The 11,726-nt window shown below is 42.1% G+C and overlaps 1 protein-coding gene across 1 annotated transcript; it reads right to left on the bottom strand.

Annotated features, from left to right (window-relative positions):
• Positions 1-135: 135 nt before the first annotated feature.
• Positions 136-6,555, bottom strand: LOC104078713 (aconitate hydratase, mitochondrial-like). The gene is made up of 5 exons (XM_009580465.1): positions 6,460-6,555; positions 5,925-6,067; positions 4,606-4,864; positions 2,298-2,390; positions 136-342 (listed from the first exon to the last, which is right to left on the bottom strand). The coding sequence occupies exons 1-5, from the start codon at positions 6,553-6,555 to the stop codon at positions 136-138; spliced, it is 798 nt and encodes a 265-aa protein (XP_009578760.1).
• Between the last annotated feature and the right edge of the window lie 5,171 nt (positions 6,556-11,726).

The following is an 11,726-nucleotide window of genomic DNA, read 5'->3' as shown; positions in this document are numbered from 1 at the left end:
CAACCCAAACTATTCCATGATTCTGTGATAATCATAGACCAGCTGTTTAAGCCAGTGTGTGATTACAAAAAAGGCTGTAATGGTATATAGTGCCTTATATACATAGTGCCTGAAAATCAACGTTTCTTACATGTCTTATATCTCATCCTTCATATCAAAGATCAGTATTCCTTTTGCTCCTACCTTTGGGCATTTGAGCTCCCAAGGGATTCCTGCCATGACATCTACAGCATCAGCTCCACCCACACCAATGCAGATTCCTCCCAAGCCACCTCCGTTGGGGGTGTGTGAATCTGTGCCGATCAGCATAACCCCAGGGTAGGAGTAGTTCTCCAGAATGATCTGAAAATAAAAATGGATTGTTTGCTTGCTTGATTGTTGGGAAAGGAGGGGAAAGACAGCAAGAAAGAAGACAAGAACAAGAATTTAGATTAGTTTGTATTTGCAGATTTCAGTAGCAAGAAAGTAATTGAATTTGTTCTGGATTGTAAATTCGCTTGTGTTTCAAACTCCTTGTGGAGATGTAATGACAGTACAAGATACCCAGTCTCAGCCCAAGGATCCTTGCTCATCCCAGGATAGTAAGAAAACTTTTAAAATTATCTCAATTTTTTCCTTCCAGTTTAGGCTTTTGCTAAGGTGCCACCTTTGTTAGGGCTCAAGAGTCTGTTCCTTTGTCTCCAAACCCTTGATCAACTGCTGAGCAAGCCAGTTCACCTATCCAATGCTAGGGAGACCTTTTGTAGACTTTATGCTCCCACCGCAGAAGAATACCAACAGGCTCCTCCAATCGATGCTGCCAGCCAAAACCTAATCACATAGAAGAATCCCTCACAAATACACTACACCAAGAGGCTGCCCTTCCCTTACTGCTGCTATTGATTCCACGCAAGACTCTTCAACTACTAGCAAAGCCACAAAACAGTTCTTTAATGAAAAATGATGAGTTTTCTATGGTAGCAAAAGAGTAGAGAACTCAAGCCAATAAACTTCTCACTGCGTGTGGGCCATGCCAACGTTACGGACAGCCTTTCTGGGAAGCGCAAAACTCACAGCACGTGCATTACAGAACAGCTTGGACAGAACTAAGGTGGCCCTTTATTGAGAAGACTAAGGTTTTTCCTCTAGTACTTCCAGCTTTATTTGCTTGTAGCTCACATTAATACACTTGTGCAAGAAAGGTCACTTTCAAGGACTCACTTTGCCAGAGTTGGACTCTGAAGCTATACAACATGATCAATTTTCTCCAGCCAGAGAAAAAGAAAGCTGGTAACCACGGCATGGAGCTATGTTGCCACATGACAGATATTACGAGTGGTTTCAGAGCACAAATGGCCTGAGGTTTTCCCACAACCTTTTGGAGAGTTCACCTGTTCTATTTCCTTTCTCTGCTGCATCACACCAAGTTCAAGTAACCTTCGTAACTCATTTTGTAGCTAAGAAAACACAGCAGAGAGCTCTTGACTGCACCTGGTCACAAGTTCCCTGCTGAAAGGATGTCATCCACTCTCCTCTCCCCTCCTTTCACTTTGTGCTGCACTGCAATTTTTACTGCCTGCAACTCAGAGGAACACTGGAAAATTGTCCACTGGACCCACAGAGCAAATCAACCAAGAGCAGGTTAGGGAAATCCTGCCAGCGTTGTTGGTTTTAAAAAACAAAAAGCCTCGTTAAGTGGTAAGTCATCTTGGGACAGTCATATTCTTTTAAGGTGCAAGTGCTATAACTAGAGAATCTCAGACTTGGAAACTGTTGGAAACTGTTTTGCATTTTACTCCGTTCACATAGCAACTTGTTATGTGTTGCCATTCTTGAGTACTCAAAATAAGGTGCTCTGTTTGGTGTCCTTATATTCTCTTCTGGTTTTTATGGAACCAAACACATACAAAATAACCATTAAAAAAGCATGTTCCCAAAGCTGCTTTCCTTACCACCAAAAGCAATTCATGTTAGCCCTATGTAGCCAGCTTCATGGCATCACCTTACTGTCCCAATCGTACCAAGAGGAGCCAGCCCACAAGCAGTTAAGATATTTCAAGCTTCTGTGATTCACATGGCATGCTGTTGGCACTACCTAATCATGCATCAGGTTACAGTTTGACCAAAATAACCTTTAAGAAAAACCACTTGTTGTGAAGATAACAGAGAGAGCAAGCAAGAAACCTCACCCACCTCAAGGAAAGCAAGTTGTTTCCCTAAGCTGGTGAAATTCTCTAAGGGTTTGCACTTGAGCTCTCTCTTCACCATAAGGTAAAGAGCCATTGCGTGTTCAAAGATTGCAAACACACGCACTTTACCTGGTGAATGATTCCCGACCCAGGTTTCCAGAATCCCACTCCATACTTGGCACCAGCTGTTGCTAGAAAGTTGTAGACCTCCTGGTTTATGTCCTATTCACACAGGGAAATGTATAGCGTTAGTAACAGATTTTGTTCTTCCATACATCAAGAGCTCATTCAAACACATTCCCTTCCCTCCCATGCCTGTCTGTAGTTTGCTCCACAGTTTTGTAGCAGCTAGAGGGAGATGCACATCACTCTTTTAAAGCCAAAAGGGATCAAGACTGCCACTCAGTTGTAATAGGCCATTTAATTTCATCCAACTTGTAGCTCTACTAAAGCATCTTTTTTACTTTCCAATTCCAACTAGCACAAGAGAAATAGCACAATTAAAGGAAAACCCTGCCAATAAGGCATTTAAAAACGTTTTGCTTGTTTCTTGTATTCTCAGGGTTTGGTTTTTTTTAACCTGTTTCCCTCTCTTCTTCTAACCCCTCCTTCTTTCTCTACCAGCAGTTCCTTTTGCTTTACAGATGCTCTGCAGACATTCCAAACCCCTTAGATAAGCATTTTGGCTTTATTTTTACAGATTAAGAAATTGAACTGGAAGTTGCTCACTGCCAGGGGAGTTGGTGGGTGTCATTTCTCATTCTACCAAGTCCCCTGTTTAAGACTCACACAATGCTGCCTTTCTTGCTGCACTATCACCATTATTGGTGGAGGTCACACTGTGAAAATTGCTTGTGAGCATAACCACGGTTGCCAAGGAAGTATGACACTATTATGTCCTGATAGCTCTTGGCAGAGGAGTGGCAGAGTAGATAAGATAAGCACTAGGAGAGAGTTTCTTAAAGACTGTTCTCATGCAGCTATGCTTCAGAATAAAGAGAAAGGGGAAACTGGAGATAATGGAAGAATTGTCTCAGCACACATTTGCTGAAGTTTCCCATGAGGCAGCAGCAGTTCTTTAAGCCTTGTTTTCCACTGGGAGTCGGGTCACTTCACTCTGTTTGTGCATCCCTCCCCCAGTAAAGCATGCTGATGTGCCAGGAGCAGATCCAAACCACTCTCCCGCCTGCCAGCATTCATTGTGTGCCAACTGGCAGCAGCAGAAGCAGAACCCAGTCAGAAGAAGGCAGGACCTTTACTTGCTCTGCTAAGAGCGGATGGCAAAGGCGGGACTCGGCTCAGCTCAGGGCTGCAGCAAATATAATTGCACTACAGAGAACAAATGCAGGAATAGGGGGAAGGGGAAGACTGGAGGTGAAGGGAAAAAAAGAAACTGTCTTATTTAGTTAAGTCCCAAATTCTTAATCACACAACTTAGGACCGAAACAAGTGGAGCAAGAACTCCCCAAATTCACTCCTGAGTGGTGAAAGTTTTATAGCTTTACTATGGCCTGAAGGAGGAAGCCAGAAGCAGTTACTTCAACATCAGGAGTTTCTGAGAATATATATGGACTAAAATCTTAAAATGCAGCTAAGCCCCCACAAGCTGTTTACTATTTGTAAATTTTGGTATCAACGTCCAAGGCATAATTCCTCCTGGACAGTGGACTTAGGCTAGGTCCACTTGGAGTAACAAGATTTCCCCCACCTCCTGCTATGCTAAGAGCATGTTCTTCCCTGGCAGATGTATTCTGGTATGTAGGACAGAGGTGAATGTGTCTGTATTTAACAGAAGCCCCTACAGAGGAATAAGCAGTAAAACAGTGAGCGGGAAATTTAAAAAAGGCAGTGAATCAGCAGTTGGACAAACAACACATTGAAATTCCCAAATAAAAACCAACATCCTCCATGCTTCTATACACATTTATACCCACCCTCGCTAGCCCTGAAAACTGCACATGCTTCAGTTAGTGTTCTTCAGCTAATCACTAGCAAATGGTTTGGGAAACAAAAGCAGTCATTTGCTTCCCCCTCACAGGATACACCAGTGCAATGCAGACACATGTTCAGGAAGTTTTTCACACTGCCATACTGTGGCATAAAGAGCATAACTCTCTAGAGCAATCTGTCTTCCTTTTTTTCCCTTTGAAATAATTTTTCCTCTTCCCTTAGCTGAAATACCTTCTCACTCTCCAGAACACACATATGACCTGGGCTTCCATCATTAAGAGATTAAGACTAGCTTTTCCTACATTCATGGTCCTTTAAACCATGTAATGGATGAATCTCAGCCGAAAAACTCCCAAAGATCTGTTTACTCTGTTTCTTTGCTGCATCTGACCTATCTACAGAGCTGACCACCACAGGCAATCTGTTACCATATCTGATTCGTGGCTGTCCTTCTGGGGAAAAAAAATAGGGTCTCTGCAATAGTGACCTTGGCTCTTCGAAGATCCTTTTCACCACCTAACTGGGCTTCGATGAGGTGATCACAGTGGATGGTGGAAGGCACAGCCACTTTTGGCAACCCACTGCTGATGAACTGTAGCATTGCCATCTGAGCAGTGGCATCCTGCATGGCCACGCGGTCTGGCCGTAAGCGCAGATAGGTCTTGCCCCGCTCAATCTCCTGTTTTGCTGGGTCATCCAGGTGTCCATATACAATCTTCTCAGACAAGGTCAGGGGACGGTCAAGCCTGGGGAGAAGAATTTTAGTATCTGCATATTGTGTACTTCAACATTTGCCCTTTTAAGCATGTAACAGAACGCTTCCCTGTATCACTCAGACTGTTAAGACCTATTAACACACAGAAACCTGCATGGTCTTCTTACAGCACTAAAATGTCAACTGGCAGCCGGCTAAAACAAGGGCTCAGTCCAGAAAGTTCAAAAGTATACGGATTGATGTCACTTTATGCTTTCTTTTATAATCTTCCTATACAGTAAAAGAAACATTGACCCTGCTCATTTTTTGAGTCATACCTCAGGACACTAAATGTGGAGGTGAGACAGAGGTCAGACTCAATTCACAAATACCAGATCCCACAGCAAGCAAGTACAACTAAGCGGAGTTTCATGACCTCAGACCTTTCATCCTGCAGCTGTATCAATTGAGGAACCTATTTATGTCAGTGGTGAGATCTTCTGAGAAGTAACTAAGTAGATACAATGACTTGAAATGAGAGCTACTGCATTTAACAAAGGACACAAAGGCTGAAGGACATGTCATACAAACCACTTGACAGCTTAGCAGGCACACAAGCCTCTATCAGCAGATTAAGGTCACTATGTTTACATATGCTACGAATTCCTAGCCCTCCTTTCCATGCCTAACGCCTACAGTGGAACACAGGAGAACATTCACTGTTGAAACACAGTGCAAAGGAGCATTAGCCTATAATGACCAGTGCCCACGCCCACTCCAGAAAGGAGCAAGGGCCACTATGAAGTCTCCTCAAAGAGGGCATTAAACAAAGAGGACAGAGCCCTTTCTAGCACCTCCTCTGCACTGGCCTGGTTCTCTGCATGTCGCAGTACCTCATCGTAACCTTCAACCCTTCCCACAGTGTCCCATCACTATTTGGGGACACTGCAACTCATTTTTCACTACATTTGTGACTGCCACCGCTCAAGGCCGCTCTCTTTAGTAAATATTCCCTATGCCAGGGCCCCATGACATTTTTTTCCTCCTCTCCCATCGCTGCAGAGCTGAATTCTGCACATTGACCCCTCCCCTCTTCCTTCCTCCACTCTTACCTCTTACGGACAATGTTGATGTTCTTCTCCAGCTTTTCATAATTTATGTGTTCATTAGGCTCAAAGTGGCTCATGGCCACCTTGGCCCGCTGGCACAAGACAGGAGCAACATGGTAGCGTCGTATCCCACTATTCAAGGCATGCTGGAAAAAGGAGAGTATTAGCACTGGAACCTTGCAGAGTGAATTCCTGTAACATATCAATAAACCAATTGTTTTTCAGTTGTTACTCCTGGGATTTTACAGGCTGAGGAATAGAAAAATTGCAAAGGTTTTTAAAGGCACTTAATAAACATTTGATCGCAGAATACTGTGTATTATGTTAAACAGTGAGACACCAGGTTACCCAGAACGGGTAGCATTTACCAAATTCTTTTACATTTCTATTTATAGCACCAGATGCCTTATGCTTTCAGTGAGAAATCTGCTTTCAGGCAACGTTGAAAAAATTCTTAAGCGAACACCAGTTTGCTATACTCCTAAAATATTACAGCCATGGTGGAGAAGAACCTACGCAGTTTCCAAAGCCAGCTAACCCTAGGTTTGTATTCGCTCACTGGTATTGAGTTTATATCGAAGGACTGGCAGGTGACACAGTACGGGACTGAGTAGATACCCGTCTGTTCCACCATCACGTACTAAGTTCCCTATGCAGGGTCCCTGCATACCGTCACAAAGTTTATTATATTTTCACATAAGGTGAGCTGCATTTCAATGCTAGCTAGAGTGACTTCGATGTACGTGCCTGGTCTACAATGTAATGCAGAGCAGCAGAGAGGTAAGATGTGGAACAAACACATCAGCTTCACCAACCTGGCTGCACAGATCCACATGCTATTTATCTTCACTCTCACAAAGGCATCCTCACCTTTCCCCTAAGAAAAGCCCTGAACTTGCCTACAGCTGAGTTAACAGCAGGACTACTCCGTCAGCTGAACACAACAGCAGAAAACGCCATAAAAAAACAAAAGCCCAAATTTCGCTTGGCAGCCTCCGCAGTGAAACGGTTCCCTGGAACATGGGAGAAGGACAGGCTATGGCAAGACACCTTTACAGCACCTGACCTAGAGAGACAGGTCAGTACCCAGGGTTAAAAGGCTCTCACGCAGCTTTGAAAACTGAGTCAGAAGGCAGCCTCCATAAAAACTTCCAAGGATTTGGCACATGCATTTCTTACATCCTTTGAAAGCCTCTGTCATCAGCACTAGAAGTCTGGAAACAAACTGAAGACAAGAGTTTAGAGTAGTTCCTCCTCCAGTATTACACTTTAATCTTAATCCTTTTGTTCCTATTCATCCTCTATTTTAGCATTGCAAGGTTTTGATAAGTACAGGTTAATAAACATAGCAGTATTGCACTAAATATTCCTTTTGTATGTATGACTGTAAATCAGCAAATATTCCTTGTGCAGAACACAATCACAGTACCTATCACTGTTTTTGCATTATCAAAAATGCTAGTCAATTCTTTAGATCTGTTCAAGCATTTTTAATTTTTCCCTGTGAAAATTTTTTCCAGTTTTCTTGTTTCCAGCATTGAAAACATTGCCTGAAATAATCATGATCAATGAGTCGTCACCAATTTTTATCCAAATCTCTTGTTTTATTGTCCTTTGGATAACATTTCTTAGTATCTTACACAGTAAAAAGTTCAGGAAATCTAGGCGAGATCATAATAGCCAGCACACTAGCAATAAGGGTGTAGTTTGATTTTTTTACCAAACAGCCCTAAGCTATTAGATATATAGCTTTCAGTAAGAGCAATACAGACCTACAGCAGCTGTACACCATTTTCATTAAAGAAAATCTGAAGTAAGTGAACATGACAGTACAAGAGAGGGTACTGCTCTTCCAGAAGTGCAAATGAAACCCACTCATCAAATTTCACTGTGCTGCACTTTAGTTTAGAACTTCCAGAACATATCACAGGTGTCAGAGGTGAGACTTTTCCTTCCTCCACCAGCAAAAAAACCCCCAAAAAACAAAAAAACAAACAAAACACCACCCAGCTTCTCACTGTTTAACATACATAAGCTGCTCTTTACCTAGTAGCCACATAACTTTTGTATTTGTTTTGTTCTGCCCTTTTTTTTTTTTCTTCCCCCTTAAGCATTTACCCAGCACAATTAATGCTGTGGACAATGTTGTCTTCATCTCACAAGATATCCATTATCTCATGAAAGTCTCCAACTGCTGGAATGGTTGGAAAAACCACTGAGGGATTTCCTCAATGTTCATCGAAAAACAATAATCTCTTCCCCAGACCAGGAAAGTTTTTTTAATGCAGTAATTCCTTCTTTTTGCCCCCAAACTAACCCTGTAGCGCAATTAGTTAATGGAGTTCCTCCATGTCACAGAGTAAACTGAAAGCTAAATTTCACCATAATTCAGAGTACAGGAGAACAGATTTGCAAATCAAAGCAATGGCAGAGGCTTCATAGCATTCTAGTCTTGCCTGGGACCAAAGCTGATTATGATAAAAAGCTGAAGCAGGGCTCTCCAAAAAGAGGTGCAAAGAAACATGTCAGATAAAATTCAGACAAAATCTTTTCCGTTTGAACATACACATCTATGTACCTTTTTAATTCATTAGATGGCTTGGTGAAATTTAGTATTTATTCAAATACTATATAAATATTCAAATGGTAATCGCTTGAAGTAGCAATACAAAGTGGTTGACTTCTGCTTGACCACAACTTCAGGCTACCAGAAGTGGGAAGGGAGAGAAATGAGCATGTTTGAGGTGAAGGATCCTATCTGGACATGGAGAGTGGCAAGAGAAGTCTGGAAAACTGAAGGTCTGTTTCTGTGATGGCCAGTAACACCAGGTAAAAATGATCACCTAGGCCAATCAGTTTCAGAAGACTAGAGAATAATTTTTGTCTACATAAGACTTTTTTAAAAGGCACCTATTAAAAAACTGCTATCTTCATTTTACAGGGATCTAAATCTCATCCCACATCTCTACTCTGTTGGGAATTAATTTGATTCAATATGGTTGTTCTCATGTTGGCGCCCAACAAGCCTAAGGATCCATCAGCAACAATGAGCAACAGCATACACTGCCTGGTTCAAAAGTCTGATCTCTCCTCACAAAGAATCTATAATATATTACTCATCACACTTGTCGATTCTCCATGCCTGTCCTTTTTCCACTGCATCCTCAGAAACGCAGTGGCAGAACTACAAGATTAAGGAAAAGCCACAAGCCTAACAGCTTCCAACTTCATTCCCTCTCACTCTTCCCTGAAATAGCAGATGGTCTGAGGGGCTTCTGTGGTGGTCTTTCACTGAGTAGTAAGAAGTGCCTTGAGACCAACAGCCACGGGAAGTAGGCAGCCAACGATGTGTACATTTTCCCTTTTACCCAGGAACTGTTAATTTCCAGACTGACCACCAAGCAAACAGCTACCAAGTGATCTCCTCTCATCTGACATTGAATTTGTTATCCCAGCACCTGAGTGTCCTTATTCAGATTTCAGTAAAAGAAATGGCAGTAATCATTACAGGGCTCCTAAGTCTATTGGTATTTTGGCAGGTGAAAAGCTTCCTTAAAAGACACAAAAAAGCCAGCCTATTAAATGGGTCATTATTTTTGAAATCTCTGTAAGGAAGCCAACACTTATCTTTATAGATTTTAAAAGCTCATCTTGAAAAGCTAGCTGTCTTGCATTTAGCTCACTACAGTGAATGGTCCAGATGCAAGGGGAGTCTGAATTCAGAAACTAACTTATATTTTGGCAGCAGATACGGTAGACAAGTCCAGTAAGCAAAAGCTCATGTTCAAAAGAAGAGCAACTGTGCTACATGCACTCCTATCTGGGAAATCAGTCCTAGAAATCCTAGCTGAAACCCAAAATACCATCTTTCCTCATCCTCCCTGATCTAAGAACACTGGCCAAGTTTCCAAAATTCACCATGATTCAGGCTAAAAAAAAGCAGTGCTGTATAATCAAATTGTAAATGCAGTCTCATTTTCTAGACCCACCCCCAAAGAGCAACCAAAATTAGGGTTCTGAAGATCAGTTTAGCTCTAGCCAACACTGCTTTCTGCCAGCATACACAAAACTTCCCATAGACAAGTTCAGTACTTATCTACAAGGCCTTCAATAAAACCCTGATACTTCAGATGGTTTAGAGTTTCACAGTACTACTCATTCAGTCAATCCTCAACCAACATGGCTCGAGAAATGGGATGCTACTAAAAGTATCTCTTAGATAGGCATGAAAAAGATCTTGCCCTTTGAGGCTATTAGAAGAATTGTACTTTAAATAGGACAGCCAGCCCGAACCACGCTAATTCTGATTTATTTCTCTCAGAGTTAAGCTTCCTACGCAGTTCCAATTCCAAAACAGTTCTAGGATGGGAGATGAGCAGAACCAATGTTAATAACATGTGCCGTGGTCAATGCTGACAGTGATTGGAAAGGTGATTCTCATATTCATTAATCTCTTGGCTGCTACACATGTGCAAAAAAAAAATTTGTCTCCTAAAGACATCACCTAGAAGCATGTTTGACTACCATCACAGATTTAGTCCTTCACAGGGGGAAAAAACATGTAGCTTGAGCCTGCTAATAGAAGACAGCCTCCCAGAATACTAAATTCCCCATATTCACTGTGCTAGCACAGCCTTTGTTTTACATTATACAGTATTAATTTTAGCAAATAACTACTTTTTCTCATGCGATGACACCCCATAAAATGAGAACCAATTCATTACCCTAATAAAGTATTTGTCTTCATTTTATGAGTAGTCATTTCTGTTCAATGTAAAATTAAAAACTATTTAACAATTAAGAATTAATATACCCAGTTAACTGAAATGGTGTTATTCTGAGACTTTTTGCTTAAATTAAAAATCTATACCTTACTAAAACACCTACCTCTAAAGAGGTATTTAAAAGACGTGTAGATGAGGCGCTTAGGGCATGGTTTAGTGGGCATAGTGGTGTTGGGTTGACAGTTGGACTTGATGATCTTAGAGGTCTTTTCCAACCTTAATGATTCTATGATTCTATGAATTAAGCTTCACAAAGCACTTTCAGAATACTAGAAGCCAAGTTCGTACTTTGGTTCCCTAAGAAAAGGGAACACATTGGCCAAGGTCACAAATGGCAAACTGAGAAGTTAAATTGCCTGACTTCATCACATGCTTTATTAAGGGGAGCACAAGCTTCCTTATTCCCGTTAGCAGTCCTAAAAAAAGAAAACTGCATCCCGATATTTGCCTTCCAGGCTTTAAAAGATTATGAAATCTTTATTATTGAGCACACATTAAACACAATAACGTCTCGAATAGGAGAGTCCCTGTGGCAAGCTCATATTACAGGCAGATATGATGTTTAGAGGTCATGATAGACAAGACTATGAGAATCACTATCACTGCCTTGGAAAAAAAAGGCAGTTTATGTGCCTGTCCAGGTTGCTTTTTCCATCTTCTTAGGTCCCGTTTATAACACAGACCCTGGCATCTTTTTCACCCAAGGGCCTCTGTTTTTATTAAAAGTGGGAATTTTGAAACAAAGTAGGCAAAAGATAGAGAGCCTTTGCTCTCTCACAACGAGGAGTCACCTTGTGGTGCTGCACGCTGATAAGGGGAACAAATAGAAGACGACAGGAAGAAAAAAGTACGCCCCCAGGAAACGTTTTTTATTTCGCCGTTAGGGCCCATGCCCTCAGGCTCACCGCCCCGCCTGGCCCGGGGTTTGACAGCGACCCTAGCCCACCGAGACGGGGTCGGAGCGGGGGAGGCGGAGGGGCCAGGCCGCGTCCCCGCCGCCCCGTTCACCTTGCGTTCACCT

Source organism: Fulmarus glacialis, unplaced genomic scaffold (genome assembly GCF_000690835.1).
Source record: "Fulmarus glacialis isolate BGI_N327 unplaced genomic scaffold, ASM69083v1 scaffold49066, whole genome shotgun sequence".
Lineage (NCBI taxonomy): Eukaryota > Metazoa > Chordata > Aves > Procellariiformes > Procellariidae > Fulmarus > Fulmarus glacialis.
Note: the sequence above shows the minus strand (reverse complement) of the source record. Positions and strands in the feature narration are given on the sequence as shown.